At 53.5% G+C, this 24,841-nt stretch overlaps 10 protein-coding genes across 10 annotated transcripts; 5 read left to right on the top strand and 5 right to left on the bottom strand.

The window, feature by feature from the left end:
• Positions 1-16: 16 nt before the first annotated feature.
• EI97DRAFT_426984 (ABC transporter-like protein) lies at positions 17-4,576 on the bottom strand (the record flags this gene model as incomplete). The annotated part of the gene is made up of 6 exons (XM_033797208.1): positions 3,655-4,576; positions 3,478-3,604; positions 2,593-3,428; positions 2,427-2,540; positions 535-2,368; positions 17-408 (listed from the first exon to the last, which is right to left on the bottom strand). The coding sequence occupies exons 1-6, from the start codon at positions 4,372-4,374 to the stop codon at positions 17-19; spliced, it is 4,023 nt and encodes a 1,340-aa protein (XP_033649684.1). The 5' UTR covers positions 4,375-4,576.
• Positions 4,577-5,826: 1,250 nt separating this feature from the next.
• On the top strand, positions 5,827-6,492 carry EI97DRAFT_386432 (uncharacterized protein; the record flags this gene model as incomplete). Its single annotated transcript, XM_033796068.1, has 2 exons — positions 5,827-5,871; positions 5,932-6,492. 2 exons carry the CDS (start codon positions 5,827-5,829, stop codon positions 6,490-6,492), a joined length of 606 nt encoding a protein of 201 aa, XP_033649683.1.
• A 438-nt stretch (positions 6,493-6,930) lies between these two features.
• EI97DRAFT_235036 (uncharacterized protein) lies at positions 6,931-7,886 on the top strand. The gene has a single exon (XM_033793989.1). It carries the CDS (start codon positions 7,301-7,303, stop codon positions 7,793-7,795), a length of 495 nt encoding a protein of 164 aa, XP_033649682.1. The 5' UTR covers positions 6,931-7,300; the 3' UTR covers positions 7,796-7,886.
• Positions 7,887-8,372: 486 nt separating this feature from the next.
• EI97DRAFT_234999 (uncharacterized protein) lies at positions 8,373-9,079 on the top strand. Its single transcript, XM_033793988.1, has one exon. It carries the CDS (start codon positions 8,464-8,466, stop codon positions 8,827-8,829), a length of 366 nt encoding a protein of 121 aa, XP_033649681.1. The 5' UTR covers positions 8,373-8,463; the 3' UTR covers positions 8,830-9,079.
• A 2,182-nt stretch (positions 9,080-11,261) lies between these two features.
• EI97DRAFT_462241 (uncharacterized protein) lies at positions 11,262-12,968 on the bottom strand (the record flags this gene model as incomplete). The annotated part of the gene is made up of 3 exons (XM_033801255.1): positions 11,262-12,448; positions 12,497-12,583; positions 12,635-12,968. The coding sequence occupies 3 exons, from the start codon at positions 12,966-12,968 to the stop codon at positions 11,262-11,264; spliced, it is 1,608 nt and encodes a 535-aa protein (XP_033649680.1).
• A 334-nt stretch (positions 12,969-13,302) lies between these two features.
• On the bottom strand, positions 13,303-14,681 carry EI97DRAFT_234856 (uncharacterized protein). The gene is made up of 3 exons (XM_033793986.1): positions 14,501-14,681; positions 13,397-14,429; positions 13,303-13,311 (listed from the first exon to the last, which is right to left on the bottom strand). Exons 1-2 carry the CDS (start codon positions 14,536-14,538, stop codon positions 13,733-13,735), a joined length of 735 nt encoding a protein of 244 aa, XP_033649679.1. The 5' UTR covers positions 14,539-14,681; the 3' UTR covers positions 13,303-13,311; positions 13,397-13,732.
• EI97DRAFT_234924 (uncharacterized protein) lies at positions 14,635-15,665 on the top strand. The gene has a single exon (XM_033793987.1). It carries the CDS (start codon positions 14,825-14,827, stop codon positions 15,425-15,427), a length of 603 nt encoding a protein of 200 aa, XP_033649678.1. The 5' UTR covers positions 14,635-14,824; the 3' UTR covers positions 15,428-15,665.
• Positions 15,666-16,939: 1,274 nt separating this feature from the next.
• On the top strand, positions 16,940-19,975 carry EI97DRAFT_386439 (uncharacterized protein; the record flags this gene model as incomplete). The annotated part of the gene is made up of 2 exons (XM_033796069.1): positions 16,940-17,085; positions 17,152-19,975. The coding sequence occupies 2 exons, from the start codon at positions 16,940-16,942 to the stop codon at positions 19,973-19,975; spliced, it is 2,970 nt and encodes a 989-aa protein (XP_033649677.1).
• Positions 19,976-20,582: 607 nt separating this feature from the next.
• On the bottom strand, positions 20,583-21,480 carry EI97DRAFT_453249 (uncharacterized protein; the record flags this gene model as incomplete). The annotated part of the gene is made up of 3 exons (XM_033800449.1): positions 20,583-20,769; positions 20,865-21,245; positions 21,368-21,480. 3 exons carry the CDS (start codon positions 21,478-21,480, stop codon positions 20,583-20,585), a joined length of 681 nt encoding a protein of 226 aa, XP_033649676.1.
• Positions 21,481-22,326: 846 nt separating this feature from the next.
• EI97DRAFT_406901 (decarboxylating 6-phosphogluconate dehydrogenase) lies at positions 22,327-24,717 on the bottom strand (the record flags this gene model as incomplete). The annotated part of the gene is made up of 12 exons (XM_033796606.1): positions 24,526-24,717; positions 24,309-24,382; positions 24,220-24,248; positions 24,137-24,155; positions 24,064-24,083; positions 23,982-24,013; positions 23,594-23,925; positions 23,407-23,541; positions 22,928-23,359; positions 22,768-22,871; positions 22,628-22,714; positions 22,327-22,576 (listed from the first exon to the last, which is right to left on the bottom strand). The coding sequence occupies exons 2-12, from the start codon at positions 24,348-24,350 to the stop codon at positions 22,327-22,329; spliced, it is 1,482 nt and encodes a 493-aa protein (XP_033649675.1). The 5' UTR covers positions 24,351-24,382; positions 24,526-24,717.
• Positions 24,718-24,841: the final 124 nt, after the last annotated feature.

Below are 24,841 nucleotides of genomic sequence, written 5' to 3'. Positions count from 1 at the left end.
TCCCTAATCAACCCTCTCATGCCCCCCTCTCCGAAACCTGCGACACAGTCCCAACCTCCTTCTTCTTACCTCCCTTCCCCTTCCCCCTCCTCCACCTCCACCCTTTCCTCCACCACCGCTCCATCTTGAACTTCAACACCAAATACGCCAAAACCCTATACACAATGGCGCAAATTCCCAAGGCCATGACGTTCATCTCCGGGTGCTTGTAGTTCAATTTATACAGCTCTAAGACCTGTTCGCCCGTCTCGATGGGGCAGTTGCCGTTGGGTAGACGCTGCCAGTCTTCGCAGGTGAAGTGTTGGCTGCGTAGGGTGTAAGGGGCCATGTTTCCGATGGCGTATTTTATGGGGGAGAGGTGGTTGAAGGCTTGGAGGAAGGGGGGGATGGAAAGGGATATCACGCCGCCTGCGGATGTCGTTAGCGTCAACAGATAATAACCAAGACCATGACACCAAAACGACAGGGGAAAAAAAAAGAAACGAGAAAGAAAAGAGAAAAGAGTTGGGTGAGAAAGGAATCGTCGCGACATACCCATAATCTGCGCCACGCTCAAAAACACACTCATCACATTCATCGAGAACCCCGTATGCTCCACCAGGCTATTAAACATGATGCCCAAGCTCTCCCCGCAATTCACAATACACCACGCATTGAACGCGATGAGGAAGAAAATCTCGGCAGACCTCTCCAACCCGCACGCCAGCACAGCCAGCACCGCAAACAGCAGCGCCGTGACAATCTCAAACGGCACCTCGAGCGCCGTGTACGTGAGGAAGAAGGCGGACACGGTGTACACGCGGTCCGAGTGGTCGCACAGGAAGACGTCGCGCTCGGCGGGGTAGACGGCGATGTTGTTGAGCATGCCGACGAAGTAGAGCGGTGCGATCTCGACGAGGAAGCCGAGCCGGTTCTGCACGGAGAAGTAGTCGTTTTTGAGGGGCGCGAAGAAGAGGGCGAGGACGATGCCGAGGCCGATGACTTGGCCGATGCGAGCGGCCATGAGGTTGGGTTGGCGGAGCAGGTTCTTGGTTGCGCGGTGGAGGAGGAGGGGGAGGGCTAGGGAAAGGGGTGCGGGCGTGCGGGCGAGGCTGCCGAGTTGGGCGGGTGTGGTGATGGTCGTGTGGGTATTAGTGGTAGTGGTTGTGGTTGTGGCGTTTGAAGGCGTCCAGGCGGCAATGAGAGAGTCGACTTTGGCACGGCTGGCGGCTTCTCTGGTTTCATCTTGCAGGTCGACAGTGATGACGTCGAGAGCAAAGTCCGCTGGATTGGTGGATTTGGAGCAGTGGTAGCCTTGAGCGGCGAAGTGAGGAAGCATCCCTTGGGCTGGGCCTGCATAGACTGGGTAACCGCCACGAGCGAGCAGAAGAATGTTTCCAAAATGTCGGAAAAGGTCAGATCGTGGTTGGTGTATGGTAACTATGAGTGTCCGTCCCTCACTTGCCAATCCCCTCAACACATCCATGATTGACAATGCAGTGAAGGCGTCAAGTCCCGAGAGAGGTTCGTCCAGAAGCAGAATACGTGGCTCTGTGAGAATCTGTACGGCTATAGTAACGCGGCGTTTCTCACCTCCACTGATTCCTTTGATGAGATCATTGCCAATCAGATTGTCAGCGCAGTCTTTCAATCCCATCTTAAGCAGCACCTCTTCTGCCTTCTGGATCTTCTGGCTTTTCGACATCCATTTGGGCAGTCGTAGTCCCGCAGCAAACCGCAGCGTTTCACGAACCGTGAGTGAGGCGAGCAGAGCATCGTCGTCCTGTTCCACAAAAGATACTATGGCATGGACAACGTCATCGGACGGCGTCAAGCCATTGAATGTTACCCTCCCCTGCTTCCGGTATCTCGTTGTTACATCGTCTTTCAGCCGACCAGCTATGCTGTTGAGCAAACTCGTCTTCCCTGATCCGGAAGGGCCCATAATCACGTTGATAGCTCCAGGCTCAAACTCAGCAGTGAGCGGTTTCAGTATAGACTTCGTGGTTCTCGTCTTCCAGGACCGCTTGTCAATATCAAGGCTATACGCGTCAAGCCCAACCGATATTGTTCGAACTTCTTCAGAAGACCTGGCCAGCAGTACCTCCTTGCCGGCTGAGTCATCAGAGTTCGACGGTCTCGCCCTTGCCATTCCAATTTCTGCCTTCCAGTACCGCAGGATTACTGCCGCGCCTAGGTAAAATGCAATCGCGAAGCCGAGCAGTGCCAGGATAGGTCGCCAAATCCAATTATCCGGTAATCCCAGAGAAGCTAGAATGAATTGGCCGGTATATTCTTTGCATGCAGGGTTGGAGGCCCCTCCTTCGAGAGGACAATCATAAAAATGGCCAGTGAATTCGTTGGCACAAAGCGCACCAAAAGCGTAGAACTTCATTGGCATATGAGCAAACCAATTTATCTGTGTCAAGACATGCAGTGTGACTTACCACATAGGCGATCCACTTCGTCCATCGCACATATATTGGGATCGTGTTGGCTTGAATAAAGTAACCACATGCCATGGATTGGAGGGTGTATGCAAGATTGGCAACCAGACTGGCCTGAGGCTTGTCAGTATTGCTTTCCTCAACGTCTCCGAAAAAGCATTCATACCTCAGCAAAGTGCCTTGAAATGGCCACACATGTCGTAGCAAAGCAGACCGCGATGTAGTGCTCCAGTAAAATCACCGAAAAGAAAGTCATGAACTCGTTCCCATCAGTGCGGAACCCAGTCATGAAATAGAAAATCAAGGAGAAGATGAGCGGAACCGGGATGTCCTCAATCAGTAGCCGAGCCAGTCTCCTTGAGATGAGGAAGGCGGGTACCCCTACTATGCCTTGGCGGGATTCTTCATCGAAAAGTTGGATGTCTATGGTTAGTCGATAAGTCTCGTAGAGGAGAATCAGATACCCCTGCAGCGCTGCCGCAGTGTAGAGAGCGCCTTGGCGGGACCGAATTCCGGACAGGGAGCCGTCTACCTGGAGGAAGATCCAGCCCGTGATCACGCTCATTGCGATTGCTTCGATAAGACTGCCAAACATTCCCATGGGGTCCCTAATTGTCACGATCCATGTCCGAGCAGATAAGACTCGAATCTGCTGTGATAGTGATGCATGTGTGGTACGGATCCTTCGAGTGGGGCTCTTGGGGACCAATTTGGGTTCCGCTACGGGGGGAGTGCATACTAGTTGTGATACATGTTCTCGCCACGCGCTTTTGATGTGGTCCACACGAGCTTGGGCAATTCTTTCCGCCTCGGGGTCTCGGTTGTCAACAGAGACGATGTCGATGAGAAACTCTGCCGGGTTTACGAAGGGCGGTAGTTCGTGCCCTAGCTTTGCGAAATATGGAAGACATTCTTTGGCAGAACCAACATAGGCCGGGCTTCCTTTCGTCATAAGGATGACGTTGTCAAACAGATCCCAGATCTCGGACCGTGGTTGATGTACTGTTTGGCTGTCAGTTCCGCATGCTGTCGTGAGATTCGAGCGTCTCACTTGTGACTATAATTGTTCTGCCCTTTCGGGCCAAACTGCGCAATGTTCTTATGACCTGATATGCACTGGTGGAATCCAGGCCCGTGGTTGGTTCGTCCAGCCATAGTAGGCTCGGGTTCGACAGTAGCTAATCATTCTGTGAGTACGGCGCAGCATTGTTGCACAGCAGGAGCCTACCTGCACGCCTATACTCGTCCGTCTCTTCTCACCCCCGCTGCAGCCCCTATGTTCACTATTTCCTATTCGTGTGTCCGCGGCTTCTTTCAGACCTAGTTCAACGATGACCTCTTCAACGAGTTGTCTCCTTTCCTTTTTGCCAATTGAGGCTGGTAACCGCAAATCCGCCGCATATCGCAGAGTTTCACGAATCGTTAATGTAGGAAGAAGTATATCCTGCTGGATGACGTAGGCGCTGCGAACTCTAGCTGCGTCTTCACTTCCGTTGAACAGAGTCCGGCCTGAAAATGATAGGCGATTCCCATGCATGCGACCGCTCATTTGATTAAGCAAGGATGTTTTGCCACTCCCGCTGCCGCCTATAATGGCTGTGAGCGTGCCACTGCGCATCTCTCCAGAGATGTCATCCAGTATGGTTTTGACATGGCTCACTGTGGCTTGCCCTGTGGCGTTCTTGTGGCCCCAATAACTCTTCAAGCGACTCAACAAGCCCGGAGATTCATCAACTGTGACGGTAAGGTGGTCAAGCCGTACAGAAACTGGTTCGACTTCACGCAGTGAGATGCTGTTGTTCCGTTGGGAGCCATGAGTGGCTACGTTTGTAAGCCCCACTGGTTCTGTCGAATGCGGGACAGTTGGAGGTCCTGGCAGTGAATCTTTCTCCTGGTCCAGCGGATCTGGGCGTGTCGAAGAGCTGGTAGGCGGTCCTGGGGTTATCATTGCTGACCCGGCGATGCCGTAGTGAAGAGCATAAAAGTCAAGTCTCCAGAGTTCAACACGATTCTCTCCATCATCACTAAATTGGCATGTGCTCACGGTCGAGGTCGCTTAGCATGGATGTTAAAGATGTTGGCTTGGCTACCATCGCGTAGGAAGCGAGGGATACGCTACGGGGTTCCCCACTCTGACCCCGACGCATCCAACACCGACGGAACCGAGCTGTTTACGAGGCTGGGCTTGTGTAATGTAGCAGCTATCTTTGGGCTGACGGGTACTGTATAATATCGAATAAACTGCTTAGCAGCCTCTAACAGGCAGGAAGATTTCTAATAGGAAGGTGAGAATGGCAGAAAGTGGAGCTGACGTGGAGCTAACGTGGAGACGTCGGCGCGAGGAGTAACAGTAATTAACTGTCTTCTTTCTACAGAGATTACACAATACAATAGCTTATACAGCCAGGAGGAACTCGGCTGTTAGCGTCTCCTCTAACTACAAGCTTCTTTAGCAACACCGAATGAATCTAGGGCCTCCTATTCTGTGTAGAACTTCATCAAGATTTTGTCTTCCTGCCTGTTTAGGCCTAGCGTATGCGGACATCCGAGATTATACAGTAGCTTGAAAAGTTGCGGATTATTTGTTGTGTGACGTGTGCGACCACACACGTGGGAAAGGAAGATAGAGGGCGAATGGTTGATGACTTACAAACGCACATGTAACCCCCCAGCCCGTTCCCTCCTGCAGATTCCGTCCAGTTGCACCGCATCCAAGATGTCAATGACCACCCAGGTTCCAGGGTAACTTCATCGGTACTTTGGTAGGCTGCTATTTTGACTAACCACTGCGGACCAGTCCCAGTTTTCTACGAAGAATTCCAATGTCCTGTGAAGGTGTACCGGTCCGTGTCACAAGGCACACCGGCCTGTCGTTGAGTTCCAGAGAACTGTAATCGGCACTTCAGGGTTCGTAGGACCAAGCGCAGTTGGAGTTTTGGGAAAGTTTTAAAGGACCCATATTTCACTGGTGAGTTGTCGACTTATGTGGTCCCGTGTTCCGACCCATGCGACTCCGGCTGGTTTGCCATGAGCTGTTGTGATAAGGCAATAACCAAGGTACATAGGTAGCAGTCCAACAGTATCCGAGACTCGCAGTGTCCCCAATAAAGCATAACCTGCAGTTCCTAGCTTGCTGTTGGAGCCCAGGAATATGCTTATATGTCCGATTGGTGCAGTGGATTGCTACGCCGTACTATGCCACAAAGAAACAACAGACGTCACCCAAGGCAGAACGCCAGGCTGTGGATACAAATGACGAGCTCGGCATCTTCAAACCTTTGGGATTATCTCGCTCTCTGCAAGAGCTGTACCTGCTATTCTGCTCCGGAAGAGTTACTTAGCCTAACACGACAAGTGTTATTGCTGGTTGTCATAGGATCTATCAGGTTAGAACCTCACCATGACAGCAACCCTGCTTTTCTGCATAGCGGAGGACGCTAAGCCTGTAGGTTATTCGCAGATGTACATCGTGTTAAACCAGCAAGTCTAACAGAGAAACTCGTAGTTCATTCACAGAATCCTGGCTGAGGATCGTGTCTATCTCGTTCAATCGCATAATCTACCGAAAGATAAGAGTGGCTTCAAGACAGATTTAAAGGAAGGGGAGGATTTCGAGACGGAATTTATCGGTACTTCTCTACAAAACTGCCAGAAATGGACACTGGAGAAGCAGTTCCAAGTCAATTTCATTCAGCAGAACTTTCCGGCCATTGCGGATGAGCGCACCTCCCGTGATGGAACTATTCTGATGCAATGTTATAAGAAGGACTTGGGCGAAGACGGCGAGTTGGAGTTTCCACCGTACGGCATCCTTCCCAAGGAAAGAGACACATGGTACGACTTCAGAATCGACCCTAAAGGGTCATTTAGGTTGACGGCTGCTCTGTTCGCTACCGAGCCAGATGTGATATATCCTACCGATTTTGGGCGTAAGGAGGAACTGACAGATGAATACGGTGTGTTCAATATTATTGCGGCGAACCGTGCGGTAGGTAGAGACACGTACAGCGCATTTGAGTGTCTGTACCTCCAGAGGCATGAAGATACGGGAATATGGGAGAGGTGAATCATCGAAGGAAGAGCAACAACACGGAGCAGGACCCTGACAGCAAGATGTAAGTCGTCTTCTCTTCAAATTCATACGCAGTGTGATGCAGAAAGTACAAGTCATGGATTCAATTACAATAACTATATGACCAGCTACGTACCTCGCCATCCCATCAGCAGGTTTAAGCCCGCAATCAGCAACCGCGAGTGTGCAATCCTGTGTAAGAGCCAGTGGCAGCCAGCTGCTTCTTCTCACGTACAAGAGTTCCTAATGTTAAGGTAACAGACGCACCAATCCAACTAACAATGGATACCGCGATTAGACACGCACAACTCCGCATAGACGCTTTCAATGTTCAATGAGTCAGTCTTTCCTGAGATACCGTCTGTGGTGCAAGTTGTAAGAGCTTTCTCTGACTCCTTTCTCTTTCTTGTTGCAAACAGTACCCGTATTTAACATGTTTGACTGAACCATTCTTTTCAAAATCGGATAAAGCGGTGCCTCATAAGACAAGCATACCTTCAAGTTAAAGTTCTCGTACCCTAAGGTAACAAATATGACGAGACAACTGGGCTAACCCCAAAATTGCCATCGCTATGATTCTACATTCACCAGGGCCTCACGGGGTTAATTTGTACTGTATTATTCTGGAAGTGATTCTGTATTCCATATCAATCTTAGCTGGGATTCATCCGTCCAGTTTTCTCACGGTTCTACCTGCTTGGGATTATTGCACTGCCTTTTTGGCCACTCTCGACTTACAGTTTACTGGGCGGATACTGCCAGGCGCTCTACAAGAATCTATATCTCAATTGAAATTCTTTCCATGGCTTGTTTCGCGGATTTAAGAATGCCGCAGAAACTCCTAATGTTGTACAGAATGCCAGGTTGGAAACTTACCAATAAGAGTGGTATATGGCATCTCAGCGGGAGAATAAGGCAATCTCCACACAGCGTATCGCCGCCCCCGCACAAAGTAGGTAGAGAACAGCAACGCGAACTTCGGCTCTCAGGACTAAGACTTACATTAATAATACGACGGAAGCTTGCGAGGAGTTTGCGAACTCCAAAAATTGGAAATTGGCTTGACCACTCGCAACAGCTTCTGCTTGACCGCAAATCTTACACCGTTCAGGACCACCGCTGGGAGCTGGATAATTGCCTACTATCCGCCACCACGCGATCTAGAAGGACCATTTTCACGATCCGTCACCGTTCAAGATGTGGCACAGGCCGCTTTATCATCCACAATCTGACATCGGTGAGCCAGAACCGACAGTCTTACATCCGCGTGGCATTATCCTCGATCGCCAATTCGTAAACCCGCCGGTATTATCGGATATGTCTCTACGCAAATGAAAATCGCTACGGTATCTGAGACACAACGATCGCCGCGCCTCCAGATACCTGGGATTGAAACGACGTCTACAGGCGGCACCATACTTGTTCCGGTGTTTGCTGCATTGAGGCGCTCAAGTGAGCGCGCGAAGATGGCGTAGCCTTGTAGGCGGTGAGCTGAAGAATGCTCAGTGCTGAGTTGAGAGGCGGCAATGTCTTAATCCGGTCGCGGCGACTCCGAAATAATCAGATTGACCGTTTAGCAAGTCTGTTTCAATACCGACCACAGATTGAATAGAGATTGAAATGAGGTTGGTCAGGAGGACATTTCTTAATGTCAACATGTCATGGTCCGGTGAGACATCAGGAATTGGCGGAATTATTAGCTCTTACCATCCAACTGGCTGACGCGCTCATTCCTCGGTCGACGCGCTGTCACATCAAACGCGCATGTCTCCATACTTGGTAGGGTCAAATCCCTCCTTCACTCGCTCGCCCAACTACGGCGAAGGTTGCTCCGTAGGGTACCTCTCATTTGGATTCTCGGTGGTCTGATCCGATATCATCTTTCCGATATAGCGACCTGTTGAACGGCTTTAATGCACGAGGTAGAAGTGTTTCGACACCCTGCCCTGGTCCAACCGCCAGGATATGAACCCAACGCGATCCTCCATCGCGGTACTGACCCCCACGCGGAGCGCACTACCTTTGCTGGACAGGAGTCCTCGTCACCGCAACCCCCATTTGAACGAAATGCCGGACTTGGATGTACTCCATTTACCGTACGGCTGGTCGCGAGCGAACAACCCCGAGGTAAATCTACGTCATGCTATCCTATCCTCGTCGCCAAAGAAGAAAAACGTGCTGCCGTCCAGACTATGTACTGTACCAACATATGTTCCTGAGCTGTCTATAAGACAAAAGAACACCCCCACTCAAATTTCCCATCCAAAAGGACATGCTGGGGCCCCTTCACTTCACCAAGCTGGAACTACTTGTACAATGCGTCGCCAGTAGATACTGCATCCACCAAAGTGCCAGTCAGCGGCAGATAGGTACACATTTACCCAGACGGGCCTATGCGGTTGCGTGTTCCTGAACGTGAATCATGGCTTTTCGTCTCTACATCTTGTCAATGGTCCTTTGTTCGCCCGGCTAAATCAGTAGAGCATGGTCGGGCCTGGTAACTGCTGGTATCTGCATAACAACAACATCCGTGAATCCATCGTGGCATCGTGGTTGCGGACGAACGTGGCACGCTGAGGAAGGGAATGAACAAACGAATTTGCTAGGTAACTAACAAGGGACTATTAACCCTGATCTTGCCGTTACCCTATGATCGTCCCGGGCGACCTTGAGGATTTATTGGAGGAATCACAAAGATGAAGGTCTCTAATCTCTAACACCTTTTACGACAGTACCTTTTCACCGCACCTCATAATAGCCAACAGGATTGAACTTGGAAAGGATCTGAGAAGCTGGACATTTTTGAATATAGAGCTTTGTTAAAGTAGCTTTTAGGAGCGGTTACTAGTTCGAAGCTCAATAGCGATACTGATGGACATGATTTTGGCTCTCCCTCCAAGCACACAATTATTACGCGATCTCGTCAGGCATGTCGACTTCTCAATTCGTTGTCCAGCATTTACCGCATCGGAACAAGAGATCCACGCATCAATGCAGCGAGCGGCGAGAGGCGAGCCTCGTCCATCATCGTCTTCAAACGGTATCTACCCAGTCGCTTACCCTACCTACGACGCTAAACTGGCAAAGGAGATCATCCATCGCCTTCCCGCATACAGAAGCACATGCATAGAATCGGTGAACGGTGAATCATGACATTTCTGACAAACCTCCCTACCCTTATTACCCATGGTAGGTAGAGCTGAATCTGACTTCCCCTCTATGAACCATCAATTTCTTCTTTCCATGGCTACTACTAACTACCACCACGAAGAGTGACCCTCAACCACCACACCCCAACCTCGCCCCACTCACTCAGCGCGCCCGCCTCTCCGGCTTCTCTCCATAAACTCCATCCCAACCGCATCCCGGACCCAATCACCCACCTTGACTCGACCGACTCGACTCACCAGCCAGGGTCCCACGGGAGCAACCGGGCGGCGCATGAATCGCTCCCTTGGTCGCCCGTGAACCCCGTCCGTGCCCCTCCTCTCCCCTTCCCCTCCCATCCACTCGCGACTGGTATCCCCGTCCGCGATATCGAAGCGATGCGCGTGGTGGATCGACGCACTGCGACCAGCGAACGGTAAACGGGAATACCGCTCCGTACCTATGCCCTGAGAAAAACAGCTTTCGCCGCATGCATGAACGAAAGAAGAAGCGAGGTTTTTAACGGCGATAAGTGTAGATCCGTCAGTTGCTGACTCCTCGCCCCTCGCATTTCCACAGTACTTGTAGGTAGGTTTACTAGCGCCATATACAGTTCTTCGTCCGAGCCCTCTATGGAAGCAACGTGCGCATCATCATCGGGCCATCCCCATTCCCAATCCCCATCCCTATCGGCTTTTCGCCCCAGTACCGGCCGAAGTCACATCAGCCCAGGTCTTCGAGGATTACAAACCAGACCAAACCCAACTCCCCTCTTTCTCTTCCTAGCTCAGCTATTTTGAGGCACCATTACCCATCCGGGTCATCGTGAAGCGGTGAGATTCAAAAGTGTTCGCCTCGGCGAAACCTTATTGCGTTTTTGGAAGCACGGTGCGAAGGAGGGAAATCGGTGGTTTGGTATCTCGCCAATGGGGTGAATAATCCCTTCAAATACAACAAGGACATTCGTTGTTAAGCTCAGAGAGATACAACAACAGAAGAAGTAAACAATCAAAGATAGAACACCAGACACAACATCCATCATATCAATCAAAACATATCCATAAGAAGACGCCGTCTCCCTCAAGACAAACCGCGCGAGTGATTGACTGACCATGCCACCCAACCAACCTATGCATTCAAAACACAGCTATCCGCCTGCCTAGACTTGAGCAAATCGAAGGCAAAGAGAACACACCTCCCACCTAGTGCTAATCCGAATGAATACGCGTGGTGCGAAACAGAAATCAACTTCTCCACGCTGGCAAAACAGGTCTTCCGCCCACCGCTCGGACAATCAAACAGATCTACAAGACCTCCCCAATACCGCGATGCCACAATGCTGCAATGATGCCGCTTGCCACTGCCCATCGAAACACCATAGCCGCCACATGCTAGCGAATATCGCCACAGAACGACTGGCAACGAGGAAAGAAAGAAGGAAATAACGTACAGACAAAGACCGAACGATGCCCCACCATAGGAGAAGTGTGCCCTTCCCATATCCCCACCCAGCCCAACCGTACCTTTTCCCAGAAATCCAGAAACAAACCTGTCGCCGACCGTTCCATTCGTGTGCATGACGCCTCATTACCTATCCACCTCTTCCTCATGCCTCCTCACGTAGCCAGAAAATCCCACCCCCTCGCATTGATAATCTTCTCCCAGTCCCAACTATCAGGATCCCCCCTGTCCATGAGCCTCCACACTTCCTCAACCACCTCCTTCGCGCTCGCAATATTCCCTAGACCCGTACAGGCCATCAGACCTTGAAACGCCCGCTCAACCTCTACGCGCTGCTGCTCTTCAAACGCAGCGCACCCGATGAGGAACAGCGGCAGCAAGACATTCGACTGAATCCAGCCTTCGGCGGGCAACTCTTTGATATACCGTATGCCATTGTCGACGGCCGTGGAGATATAAGGATGTGGTTTCGACTCCTTGGTCGTGCGGTACAGGTACACCCAAGCTGCCTGTCGATACAACATCGAAATCGTATATCGCGGTGTCCCGGGAGTCTGAGGGCATTGCCAGCTCCGCAGACCCGTGTCAATAGCGTGCGCAGCGTGGAATGCCTCGTAATCCATTGCCGGTTCCTGTCCCGTGTCGATGCGCTGTCGTATCCTCCTCCTCAAGCCGCTGATCTTCGACATGAAACCGAAAAGACCATCTGATACACCAATCATGCCGGCCGTCTCGGGATTAAGTGTAAAAGGGAGATTGAAGTCGTCCATCATTCGGATCTCTGTGCCTTCGAGCGAAGTGACTTCGCTGGCAATCCAGTGGTAATAGACAAACTCGTCGATTAGGCATTGAAAGTCGCCGTTCTTCGATTTTTGGCTCATGACGATTTTTTTGGCGGCTTGGAGGTGCATGCGGTACTCGCCGTCTGTGCTGCCTTCGCAAATAGTGTTCAGCAGGTGGACGAGAATCTGCGCGACGTTGTGATCTTCGAAGATGATGTTACCGCCGTCGCCGCCAGCCTTTTGTCGCTCGAGGTCATGATGTAAGAGGTGGAGGGCTCGACCACGATGGTAGGCTTGCCGTTCTTGATGTTCCCGCGAAGGGTTGACGGAACAGAAGTGCGAAGCCGAGAGACAGAGCACAGAATGCATTAGGCCTTCGTGTTTCAAGGCCATCGGGAGGAGAATCTTCGTGAAGGGGTTATTCGAGTGGTTCCCGTCGAGACTGAGGACGCAGCTTGCTCTGGTGACGAAGTGTTGCAGAAGGATCCTGTCCACATCATTTTCTACGCCCTCCATGAGCGGCGGCAGTTCATATTTGACATCAAGACTGGCTCTCCGCGCTGCGCTATGTGTTAGCTGCTGACAAGGGGTGGGGTCGTGGATCCAACCTTCTGCTTCGCGCTCCTTTCCACTCTTCCACAACTCCACCGGTTTGTAGCCTTCGCAGTGGATGTTATTCTTTTTGCAGGATTGGCCTGTTTAGTATCAGTCAGCTTGGGGGTGAGTAACGAGGGTTATGCACGCACAAAAGGGTTTCGTCTCGTCGCACTTCTTCTTTCGCTTCCGGCATGTGATGCAGCCCGTCTTGGACCGTGCCTTCGCCGACGACGACGTTGTCGGTGACCTTTGAGGATGTATCCGCGGTCGTCCTCTAGCACGTCGAACTCTGACGGGTTCGGTGGGCGATATAGGAAGGGCATCCGCAGCTACCTCCGATTTTATATCCGATAAAGAGAGTTCCAGTTCCTCGACCTTGGGCAGAACATTTTCGTCGAGCGATTCAGCGCAATCAGGTTTGACTGAGGACACGCCAGAATCGAGAGTGGCGGTGTCACTAGGTGATTCGCTGCTGGACGACATGGAGGGTTGAGGGGATGAGCTGATGCTCGACCGATGGTGGACTCCTGGCGGTGGATGCCCGACGGTAATGGTGGAGAGCATTTGGTCCGACGCGGCGGCGACTACGATGGCTAATGGAACTCAAGGATAGACATTGCACGTTGAAAACGGCGCAGTGGACGGGTGGTGCGCTTTGCCGCGGCTTGCTCGAAGGTATCTTTTCTCAACTCTGTGCCGTATGAATTCGATACTGCAATAGGTACTCAGTACGACACCCAGGGCAGATTTTTGACAGTGTCGTGTCGCAAGATACCTTGTCTCTTGGTGCAAAGAATCGTAGCGGTATGTCGGGACGGTTACTAGACTATCGACGATGCGTGAGGGCGGGGGCGGAAGGGTGCCTTGGCGTGTATAGAAGGGAACCAATGACTAGAGATAGACAGTCGCACCGGCACACGAGTGCGACGTTCCTGTTCGTATTGCCGTCCAGGTACAGAACGAGATACAAGAGGGCGACGATGGGAGAGCTGGCCTGGCTGTGCACACGAGGGATGAGAGGAGCAACAGGAGGGGAAGAAGGCGTGAGCAGCCGTGCGGAGCAGAGGAGACGAGGGTACGATCCTGCTGAGGGGGAGGGAATACGACTTTAACGACCAGGAAGATGGTGGTTAAAGTGCTGGGCAGGCCGGTACGAGTCGCTCGCTATCCCTTTTAGTTTGTGTCGCACAGCAAGGTGGAGGCGGATGATATATAGGACAACGAAGGTTAGTAGAGTAGCGATCCTGCTATGTATGCGCGGCGGCAGAGTCCCCCAATTCGATGGGGGTAGTCGAAATAATAATGGGCGACCCTGGTGCCGTTCCGAGTAGCTGGGCGCCGCCCTTATAAAAGTTAAACCGGTTGGAGGCAGGGAATAGCACACAGTGCACACAGAGGACCGTGGGACGGCGGCGCTCGGAAGGGAGAGAAGGCATGGGCCGTGGCACCGTAGCTTTCGTAAAAGGTCCATGCACGGGACTCGGGAGAGCGTTCCAGTAGGTAATCTGTCGGGGCGCATGTATTGTATATAACGTGCTGCCTCCAGCCCTCCATCTGTCTGGCTGACATGCGCCCGTCTGGGGCAATCCGGGGACATGCTCGCTCTCGCTCTCGCTCTTTTTACCATCAGCAGCAGCCCGCCAGACGCTCCCGTTGAACAAGCTGCGTTCGCGGGACTGCTTTGCGCAATTGCAGGCGACAGGTAAATGCCTCCTACGAGAGGAATTCTCCTTAGCAGGTCCATGCCCACTTCCCGCAACATACGGCTCGTTGCTCGCTCTCGCCCGCTTTGGTCCTAAAAGGGTAAAGCCGGCCTTCAGGTCTGCGATTGCCGTTGGCTGGCTGGGCGTGTCCACTTTCCATGGTGGTGAAGTGATGATTTGACCATGGACAGGCGGGGGTTTGCTGCAATCGAGGGAACGCCTCGACGCAGGCTTGCAGCATCTCCAGGCCGTCATTAGTGGGAGACATTCTGCGCCCGCCCAGAGGACGTCCTTGGGATCGATGCTGCTTACCTATTATTGTCACTCTTAAGCAACCTTGCAAATGCCATTCAGATTCCATCATCCAGCTAGTGACCACACGCGACCCTGCCTGGCTGGGGCTCAGGGTGTCAGGGTGGCAGCTCATTATTGCCCTCGGGGTGTTGAAAGGCGGAGACCAACCCCACAAGGGCCGGAACGCATACTGTAGATGCAGATTGCTGCGGCATTGTGGATATCCTCTGCTCCTCTCTCGTGCCACGATGACATCGTCGTAAACTCTCCACGTCTCTACCGGCTCCTACTGGGCGCAACACTACCCCTTTGCAGCGGAGAAGCATTTACCAAGCGACCAGCATGACGAGGGAGGATGACGAAGCCTGGCTGGACAAGTGTGAAACTTTGAACTCCAGTCGACCCTCGGCAGGGATAGCAAAGGCGGCAGGGCATCTCGAGATCCTGGGGAACGGGCACGGGCCCGTCAAGGGAGGGGACAGCCACGACAGCCCCAGCCGAAACTTTGTCCATCAACGCAAGAAGCTAGGAGATGCGGGCAAATCATCAACTCCAGTTGATGATTCATCATATTGCTGCCCCACAGAAAAAGGCAGCGTGGCCCTCAACGCCTCGTGTCTCATCGTTTGCGGCGCAGTTGGCCGAGCTCGTATGTGCTCCGTACTCAGGGAACAGAACGTGCGGAGAACTGTCAGCATGGGGCGTCGTCAACCCATGGACAAGGTAGAAGATCCGGACGGTCCACACCATGATCCACATCTCCAAAAGCCCAACAACCGCACCACATTATGCATCTTGCATACAAAGCGGGACAGAGTTGCCGTCTGGGACTTTTTCCTCAACAAAGCATGGTCCAGTGGCTGCTGTACAGATGATCTGTGCAGGTGGACTCCCGGATTCAATGTGCCGGCCGGTCGCAAGAGTCGGCGAGCTGAAAAGAAATAACAAGCAGAATTGATGGGATCATAGACTCTCATTGGCGTCCATCGATAGCGTTCCTCAGGAAGCTAGTTCACAATAGCCTCGCTATGGGATCGTGATGTGTCTCAAGGGCTCAACAAAACAAGGCCAGGTGGAAGCCTAATCAGTGGCGCGAACGTGCAGCTGGATGCACTGCAGCAATGCAGTATGAAGTCCGCGACTTCCTTCTCGCTGTGGTCCGGCAGCTCCCGAGCAGTCGCGATTGAGGCGACGGAAACAGGATTCAGATGGTTTGCAACCCCTGCAGCAGAAGAACCGTTCCAGATGACTTACATTAGCTCAATCATAGTATTTTGGTGGGATGAAGCACGGGATAGCTGTGTGGAGGGGAGTAACAAATCGAAGGGTAAAATGTGACGTGCATATACTCTGTATGCTCTGGAGGCTGGAGCTGAGCGGGGGCGGGGGCGCTTCATGGCCTTGTCGAAATAATTGGACATTAGTGCTGTCCGAGATCGCATCTGCTGCATAGTACCTCTCCGTACGGAATATCTCCCTGCGAGACGTTGCTTTCATCGACGTCGAGCCCTGCCACGGGGAGGCCAGCCAGAGGGTACCAGCCGAATGTTGCCCCGTGAAGAATCGAGCGCGGAAGCGGGAGAACAGCGCGGCCTGCATGAAGGCTCAATCTATCCAAGAGGGATCTGCCTGCAGCCATGCCCGTGCCTGAACAGGCGGGTAATCATCTGCGATACTGGCGACATCTCTCGGAATTGACTCCTTGTTACTTTGCCAGTTGTTTTTCAGTCATGTACGGTACTGTGTCCGGAGCGTTACTGTAACCGGTTGCTGGTTTCCGCATTTTCAGAGTTCCGAAGAGTTTCGTTTCGACGATCGGGAGTAGAGACCGAACCTTGGGCAGAACTCAACGTCGTGTTGTGGCCGTGCGGCTGAGCTGTTCGGATGCCTTGCGTCAACGCTTTCCCAACAAGTGGAGTTGCTTTCCGGACCCACGTTTATCCGGTCTCCGAGCAGCGACCGGGGTCAGCTCATTTCACCTTCACCTTCACCATGAGCTCATTCGATCACCTCTCAAAACCAGCCCCAGTTACTCTCCCCATTCTCCTGTGATTGGCGGCCTAGGATTGCTTTTAGCAGAATTCTTCTATATCTGGGCCATCACGACTTTCCATTCGCCAAGACCCTGACCCATTGTTTGGCGAACCACGCGCTTCTTGCCGTCCCCGACCTAACGTCGAGTACCTATACCTCCTATCCAGCGCTCAGTTAGCACTTTTCTCCAGGCTCTCATTACTTGGTCCTGTTTTCCAGCCATGCGCTCCTGGCGTCAAACAGGGTGATTGAGGCCCTTAACCTAGGCGGAAGCACTCTCGAACCGGAAGCATTCCCCCTCCGGCCCTGTATACCAAACGCCGGCTTTCTAGGCCTGACTCCAGTTTGTTACGCTAGGGAAATATTCCATATTCCCCGTAGTTCAACGTACAGCTATCTCCACGCTGGGATACCTATATCATCATGTTCAACTTCACTCCTTTGTTGGGCGCGCAATCCTCTTCCCCTGCTTCGCAATCTTTACTGGAGTTCGATGGCGGTATAAAGATCCTCATTGATGTGGGCTGGGACGAGAGCTTTGACGTCGCAAAGCTCAAACAAATCGAGAAGTATGTATGAGATGGAAATCGTAGCTTCCCTTTCAAACAATCAACACAGGTTACTGACACCTGCAGACACGCCTCCACCCTCTCCTTCATTCTCCTCACCCACGCCACAGTCGCCCACCTTGGAGGCTTCGCTCATTGCTGCAAACACATTCCTAACTTCACCCGCATCCCCGTCTATGCAACCATTCCTGTTGTCAGCCTAGGCCGCACGCTCCTCCAAGACCTCTATACCTCCACCCCTCTCGCATCCTCCATAATACCCACTGACGCACTCACCGATTCCGGCTATGCTGTCTCGCTCAAAGATGGTACCAACCCCAATATGCTCATGCAAGCCCCTACGAATGACGAAATCGCACACTACTTTGCGTCGATCAAGTCGCTCAAATATACGCAACCGCACACGCCTCGCGAGTCGCCCTTCTCACCGCCATTGGGAGATCTTACCATCACTGCATATAGCGCCGGACACACGCTAGGAGGCACAATATGGCACATCCAGCATGGCATGGAATCGGTCGTCTACGCTGTCGATTGGAATTCATACAGAGAGCATGTACTGTCAGGGGCCGCGTGGCTGGGTGGAGGAACTGGTGGCGCCGAAGTGCTGGAGCAATTGCGCCGACCTACCGCGCTTGTGTGCAGTTGTACAGGGTCGGGGCAAGCCGTGGCAGCGCAGCGGAACAGCAGAGATGAGGCGCTGCTTTCTATGGTTCGGGAGACGGTATCGAATGGCGGATCGGTGCTTATACCTTCCGACTCGAGTGCGCGAGTTCTCGAGCTGGCCTACCTGCTAGAGGAGACTTGGGCGAATGAGCCATCTAATACTGGGGATTCTTTGAGAAGCGCAAGGCTTTACCTCGCCAGTCGCACAGGCGGCGCTACGATGAGATACGTGAGGAGTATGCTAGAATGGATGGACGAAAGCATCGTGAAAGAGTCGGAGACGGCGACCGGCGCACAAGAAGGCCAAGATAGGAGACGGACCCGTGGACATGGTGGTAAAGGAGACGAAGAGAAGACTCTGCGCGCCCCATTTGATTTCAGGCACCTCCAACTGGTTGAACGCAAGTCCAAAGTCCAGCGGATGCTGGATAGTGAAGGACCACGCGTCGTTCTGGCTAGCGACACAACCTTGGAATGGGGCTTCTCGAAAGACGCCATCAGAAGCCTCGCGCACGACAGCCGCAACTTAATCATCCTCACTGAACGCCTATCTCCTGCTACCTCCCAAGGAAAAGGCTTGGGCGCCTTCCTTTATGACCTCTGGACTGCGCGCAGCGCCTCTACGAACAATGCGCCCATCTCTCCCGATCCTTCCGACCAAGCCACCATCCGCACGATCCGCAAGTTTCCCCTCGAAGGCGACGAACTCGCGCTCTACCAACAATACCTCGCCACGCAGCGCCAACACCAAAGCATCGCACAAGGCGAAGCCTCGCCCCTGGAGATGCTCGGCGACGTCGTCTTCGATGACGCCACCTCCTTCACGTCGACGACGTCAGAAGAAGAGTCCGAGATGGGTGGGCTCCAAGGCAGACTCTTGACCGCCGCAAACACGACGAGACATGCGCGGCATAAGTTGGGCTTGACGGACGAGGAACTGGGCGTCAATGTGCTGATTCGCAGAAAGAATGTGCATGATTTTGATGTCCGGGGGAAGAAGGGCGCGGATAAGATGTTCCCCTTCGTGGCCAAGAGGAGGCGGGCGGATGATTTTGGAGATGTGATTAGGCCCGAGGACTATGTGACTGCGGAGGAGCAGGAGGAACAGATTGGAGCTGAGGGCTTGGGAGCGGCGGCTGCGAGCAACGGGGCGACAAAGACGGAGAATGCGGTGGGGCAGAAGAGGAAGTGGGATGAGGTCGCTGCGAGGACTGTCGAAGGAGTGCGTGGGGGCGTGCCTGCAAAACGCTCAAGGGGGGATAGAGAGGGATCACAGGCTATGGCCGATGGGCAAGAGATGGATGATAACGACGAGGCTATGGCATCGGAATCCGAGGGCGAGGAAGAAGAAGACGCGGATAAGATTGAAGGGCCTGCCAAAGCCATCATCGAAACCTCAACACTCCAGCTGCAAGCGCGCATCTCGTTTGTCGATTTCTCGGGCCTGCACGATCGCCGCACGATTCAAATGTTGCTCCCGCTCATCAAACCGCGCAAACTCATCCTCGTCAAGGGCGAAGAGGCCGAGACGAGAGAGCTCGCGGAGGAGTGCCGCAAGGCGCTGAGCAGCGGCAGCGCCACGGACGTGGGCGTCGACGTCTTCACGCCTTTGGTCGGCGACTGCGTGGACGCGAGCGTGGACACGAATGCCTGGTTCGTCAAACTGAGTGAGGAGATGGTGCGCAAGCTGCAGTGGCAAAAGGTCAGGGGGTTGAGCATCGTAGCCATCACGGGCCGCCTGGAAGCCGCGTCCTTGGAACCCACAGCACACGATGACCACGAACAAGACAAGGACGAGGGTGGCGGCGGCGCGAAGAAGAAGGCGAAACTCGCGGCGAGTTCTTCCGCCGTCGTGGTCCCCGCGAATCGCACCACGGAGATCGATGGTCTGCCCGTCCTCAAGGCCTTGCCGCCCAATCTCTCGAAACCGCTGCGCTCCATCGCGCAGCCGTTCCATGTTGGGGACGTGCGTCTTGCGGAGCTGAGGAAGAGGATGCAGGCTGCGGGGATGACGGCCGAGTTTCGCGGCGAGGGGACGTTGGTGGTGAATGGGACTGTGGCGGTGAGGAAGGTGGGTGAAGGGAGGATTGAGATTGATGGCGGGGCGTATAGTTTTGTGGAGCCGAGGGGAGGGAGTGGAGGGGGTGGAGGGATTGGGGATGGGACGTTTTTCAAGGTGAGGAGGATGGTGTATGAGGGGTTGGCTGTGGTTAGTGGGCAGTGAGGAGTGGGAGGAGGTGGTGGTGGTGGGAGGAGGGGTTGTGGTTTGCGACTTAGTGATATTGGGTGGATGTACGTGTTTCTGAACATCGAGCGTGTTATATATATGTGATAGATATACCCGCCGGAGGTGTTGGATCTGAGTGGTTGCTCCCGCAACATATCTCTCCGATACCTAGGAGTATTCTTACTTGTAGTTTTAAGCTATCAGAGGGAAGGATGGGGTTGATAGACAGACAGGTCTTTCCATGCCATCTACTGCCTCTTGTCACCCGATATGTACTTCAGAAGACATGCATAACAATGATATACACTCAGATGTTGCATTCACTATCCACGCATCATTTCACCAGCACTTGATTTGCCCGGTGTTGCATAATCGTCGACAGAAACAGCCGCCGATCCGTTTGCTTTGTCTTCCTCCTAGCCCAGCTGTTGCTTCTGCTTCCCCCCCTCAGGCCTGTTACCCGATTGTCGACATTTCCCGCCGGACATGGGATGCAATATCCCAAGTGTTTCCCTCTCCATGGTTGTGTTCCACCGTCTCGCTTACTCCGGACGTATTGGTGTGACATAATACCCCTGGCCTCTTCATGTCATTCACCGAGCAGCTAACCGCCCTTTCGCGGCGCACCACCAGCAGCTTTCTTCGCATAGTACTGCTCCAGCGTCTTCCTGACAAACGGCAGACTGCCCTCTCCGCCCTTGCCGGCCTTGACATTGTCCAGTCCGTACGGCGCTTCGAGGACGACGGCGTCGTTGATGATGATGCGCGTCTTGTCCCAGCGCGTGGGGATTCTAGCCAGCCGGTCAGCCATATGCTTTTACGCTCCATACCCTGCAATCGCACGATGTCCATGTCTGCGTCGTGCGACTATCGAGGCAAAACCTACCTCTTAGAAATGAAGTCAAACACCTCCTGCGCCTCGGGCGTCACCCCCTTCCCCCTCATCGCCTCCTTCCGCTTCAACTCGCGAATTGTCTGCTCCTCCCTCGCCCTTAACGCATTCGTATCCACCCGCCCGATACTCGGCAACGCGCTTTCAAACCCAGTGCCAGAGTCCGGGCTTGCTCGCTCTCCCGGCCCGAGGAGCTCGAAACTGGTAATGTGCGCAAAGGGGATGATGTGATAGTCTCCCGGTTGGGAGGCGAGCGGGGCCGAGGGGTTAGGGGGCGCGGGGGCGCAGTTGATGGCGATGGCGTTGGTGATGTTGCAAGCGGTGAAGAGGGTGCCTTCGAGGGTGTTGTTGGAGGGGGCACAGGTTACGCGGATGCTGGAGGCGGGAATGTTAGTGGAATGATTCGAGGCTTTGCTTTTCATGTTTTGGTTTTCGCCCAAAAGTCCCAGAACCAAACCAACGGTTTATGGAGTCCTGGGTAAGACGAACTGACGTACCGCGCTCCAACGGCCTTGTACAGCATGGAGTCTCCATCAATGACATCCTTGCTGGGTCCGACCTTGGGCGTCGCAACCCTGCTCGCCAAACTCTGCCTCTTGCTGTCCGCCATGCTTGTATTCCTCAAATGACCTGTGCTTCTTTCTGTCTTCCTTTCTTTCGTCCTGCCGCCGACGATTAAATCCCGTCGAGTTCGTTCTGTTTCGAAATTCGAAGAGCGTCGGTGTCGCTGCACGGTATTACTGCGCTTCGCTGCTCTCTCTCTTCTCCCTTTCCGTCAATTGCCAAAAGACAACTCCCACAAGCCCAACGCCGTCAAACCCCAGTCATGCAAGCAAGCGAGCAGAACAAAGAAGCAAACGGCCAGGCAAAAGAGCGACGAGAAAAGAACCTGCAGCAGCAAAGAGGCAGCCGACGCGCGACCGGCAACGGTGGGAGATGGCCGCGAGGGTGGAGAGATGGTGCGCTGCGGACAGCAACGACTCGAGTGCTGTCACCTGCGCTTTGACTGTGCCAGAGCCCACAACGGCGTGTCGTCCGGGAAAGAAACGAAACGTTCCGGGCGCTTGGCCAAACCGTGTAGTTGGCGCCCACGGTCAAGGGGACATCCAGGGAGCCAGGCTCGAGGATGCGGAGGTTGAAGGGGCGGTTCAACGCGTGTGCAGTCAGAAAACGGGAGAGCACTGAAGTTGCTCGAAGTTGCTGTTCGGGACGGGTTCTCCGCACCCTCCCCCCGTCACTGGGCCGCAGAGACGCTAGTACTCTTTTGGTCTAGTTACCTTTTTTGAGGGGGTTGAAGCTCTCAACATCATCACAAGTGCACCACGTACGTCTTGCCCTTTAAATAGAATTTCGCGAATCAATTTTTGTTTCGTCTTACATTCGTTTTACTTATGTGTAGCCGACCGAGAGTGTCGCGGTCCTGCTACTTATTTTCCTGATAGATCTCAGGCAGCGTCTACGCGTTATACGTAGAGGCCGAGACGTTTCCTCCCCTTCCAGTCCAGTTGACGTGGATGTCCTTGCCCTCGGGGAACTCGGCACTGGCATATTCAGGCTTGACCCTGAAGGTGTGTGCGCCGAAGAAGTCACGCTGAGCTTGGAGCAGGTTGGCCGGGAGGTCCTTGGTGCGGTAGCCGTCGTAGAAGGACAGAGCAGTCGAGAAGGCGGGAGTGGGGATGCCCCACAGAGCGCCCTTGGAGACAACGCTGGACATCGTCAGTACAGTAATTCTGTGAATTGTTTGTTGGGCAACTTACTCTCTCCACCCGGCTTGAGCCCTGTGGATGGCCTTGTTGAAGAAGTCGTCAAACAGCAAGTTCTCGAGGTCGGGGTTGGCGCGGTACCTGGTCAATGTTAGGAGGAGTCATTTGCAGCAGTCTCGGCATCCTAAACTTACGCATTGGTGATGTCCTTGAGGAAGACGGAGCGGATAATGCAGCCACCACGCCACATGAGGGCAATCTCGGGCTTGTTCAGCTTCCATTTGTACTCCTTGGCGGCCTGTATCACTGTCAGCAGCCGTTTTGAGCGCCCCCAACACCAGAGAAGGGACATACGTTCTGAATGAGCATGAAGCCCTGCGCATAAGAGATAATCTTGGAAGCATAGAGAGCCTGCTCGAGGTTGTCGAGGAATTGCTCCCTGTCGCCAGTGAAGCTAGGGGTAGGACCGTCCAGCAGCCCGGAAGCGCGGGTCCGCTCAGCCTTCAGCGAGCTCAGGCAGCGAGCAAAGACGGCCTCTCCAATCAGAGTGACGGGCATACCGAGATCCAGAGCGTTGATGGCGGTCCACTTTCCGGTTCCCTTCTGGCCTGCGGAATCGAGAATCTTCTCGACAATGGGCGTTCCATCCTTCTCGTCGTTCTTATACATGATGTCGCGAGTAATCTCGATCAGGAACGAGTCGAGGACGCCCTTATTCCACTTGGCGAAGACATCGCCAATCTCCTTGTGCGACATGCCCAGGCCGCGCTTCATGATATCGTAGGCCTAAAGGGTCAGCTTCGACATCTTCTGTGCGAGTATAGGGGGCTTACCTCGCAAATGAGCTGCATGTCACCGTACTCGATGCCGTTGTGCACCATCTTGACGTAGTGGCCAGAACCCTCGTCACCGACCCACTGGCAGCAGGCCTCGCCGTCGGACTTTGCGGAGATGGACTGGAGGACATCCTACAATAGCGTGAGCAATGCGTCTCCGCCAGCGAATCCGGGATGCGCATACCTTGATGTATGGCCATGCCTCCTCATTTCCGCCGGGCATGATGCTGGGGCCATAGCGGGCACCCTCCTCTCCACCCGAAACACCAGTTCCGACGAAGCGGATGCCCTTGGAAGCCAGGTATTTGCAGCGACGGTTCGTGTCGGGGTAGTGCGAGTTACCACCGTCGATGATGATATCACCCTCCTCGACACCACCTTCGTTGAGGAGGAGCTCAATGAAGTCGTCGACGGGCTTTCCGGCCATGACGAGCAACATCATTCGGCGGGGCTTCTTGAGCTTCTGTACGAACTCCTTGATGGAGTGGGCGCCGACGATGGACTTGCCCTTGGCCTCTGCATATTTGTCAATCTGGTGCACATGCAGTGCTATCAACCGGAATAAGGCGCACCATCGTTCAAGAAACGGTCGACCTTGGATACTCTGTCATATCGTAAGTGCACTGATTCTCAATCCGGAGCTTGCTATCGTACGTTCGGTTGAAAGCAACGACCTGCGAGGAGTCAGCATTGAGGATGTAGTGGCGAGGGGAGAAGCGGGCCATACTGTGAATCCGTGGTCGGCCCTGCGCTCAGTCAGCATTTGTCGAACAGTCAATGTCAATTGGAGGCGGAAAGGGAAGGACATACGCGTTAAGGATCAAGTTCTGGCCCATGACCTAGGCATGCTGAATGAGCGCCCAATCTCTTCCCTACGGTAAAGGCTGCAATCCACTTACGGCCAGACCGATGAGGCCGAAATCACCAACTGCTTCCGTCATGATGGTGTATTCTTTGGTGTTGTGAAGGAAGTCTGAGAGATGAGGTCAGAGCTAGAAGGAGAAGGTGGGGCAGCGCTGGGTGCAGGTGCAGAGTGATGCAAGCAGCAACAACAGCGACAATTGAGAAGTGGTGAGGGGAGGGATGAAGAAAGGAGAGATGGGAGATCTGACGCACAAGGAGGGGAATTGGAGCTGATAAAGTACGGAGGAGGGCTGGAGTGTCTCCGGCGGAGTTTGCAGAGGACAAGACACAAGCGTGGGAGGGAAGAAAATGATGGCTTGCGTTTGGCTGCGCAATAAGGAGAGCGGGGGTGGCTCCCACGGCAACCCGCAGCCCTTCCGTCAGATCTGATGAATTTGTCCCTCAACAAGCACCACCGGCAGAGTGCCCAATTGTTTGCTAATCCATCCAGCGGAGATTATCTGCTTCGGCCGCGGGCGTACGAATAGTGTTACAGTAGTGTTCCAAAACATGCCTAATAAGAGACACC

Source organism: Westerdykella ornata, assembly GCF_010094085.1.
Source record: "Westerdykella ornata strain CBS 379.55 unplaced genomic scaffold EI97scaffold_43, whole genome shotgun sequence".
NCBI lineage: Eukaryota > Fungi > Ascomycota > Dothideomycetes > Pleosporales > Sporormiaceae > Westerdykella > Westerdykella ornata.
This window is presented reverse-complemented; position numbering and strand designations above follow the sequence as displayed.

Excerpts from the sequence above, each read along its gene's own strand:
- EI97DRAFT_235036 (XM_033793989.1), top strand. The coding sequence starts at position 7,301 with ATGGCTTGTTTCGCGGATTTAAGAATGCCGCAGAAACTCCTAATGTTG.
- EI97DRAFT_234999 (XM_033793988.1), top strand. The coding sequence starts at position 8,464 with ATGAACCCAACGCGATCCTCCATCGCGGTACTGACCCCCACGCGGAGC.
- EI97DRAFT_234856 (XM_033793986.1), bottom strand. The coding sequence starts at position 14,538 with ATGGCATTTGCAAGGTTGCTTAAGAGTGACAATAATAG. Across the intron at positions 14,430-14,500 it reads CTTAAGAGTGACAATAATAG|ATGCTGCAAGCCTGCGTCGA; the intron begins GTAAGCAGCATC and ends GACGGCCTGGAG.
- EI97DRAFT_234924 (XM_033793987.1), top strand. The coding sequence starts at position 14,825 with ATGACGAGGGAGGATGACGAAGCCTGGCTGGACAAGTGTGAAACTTTG.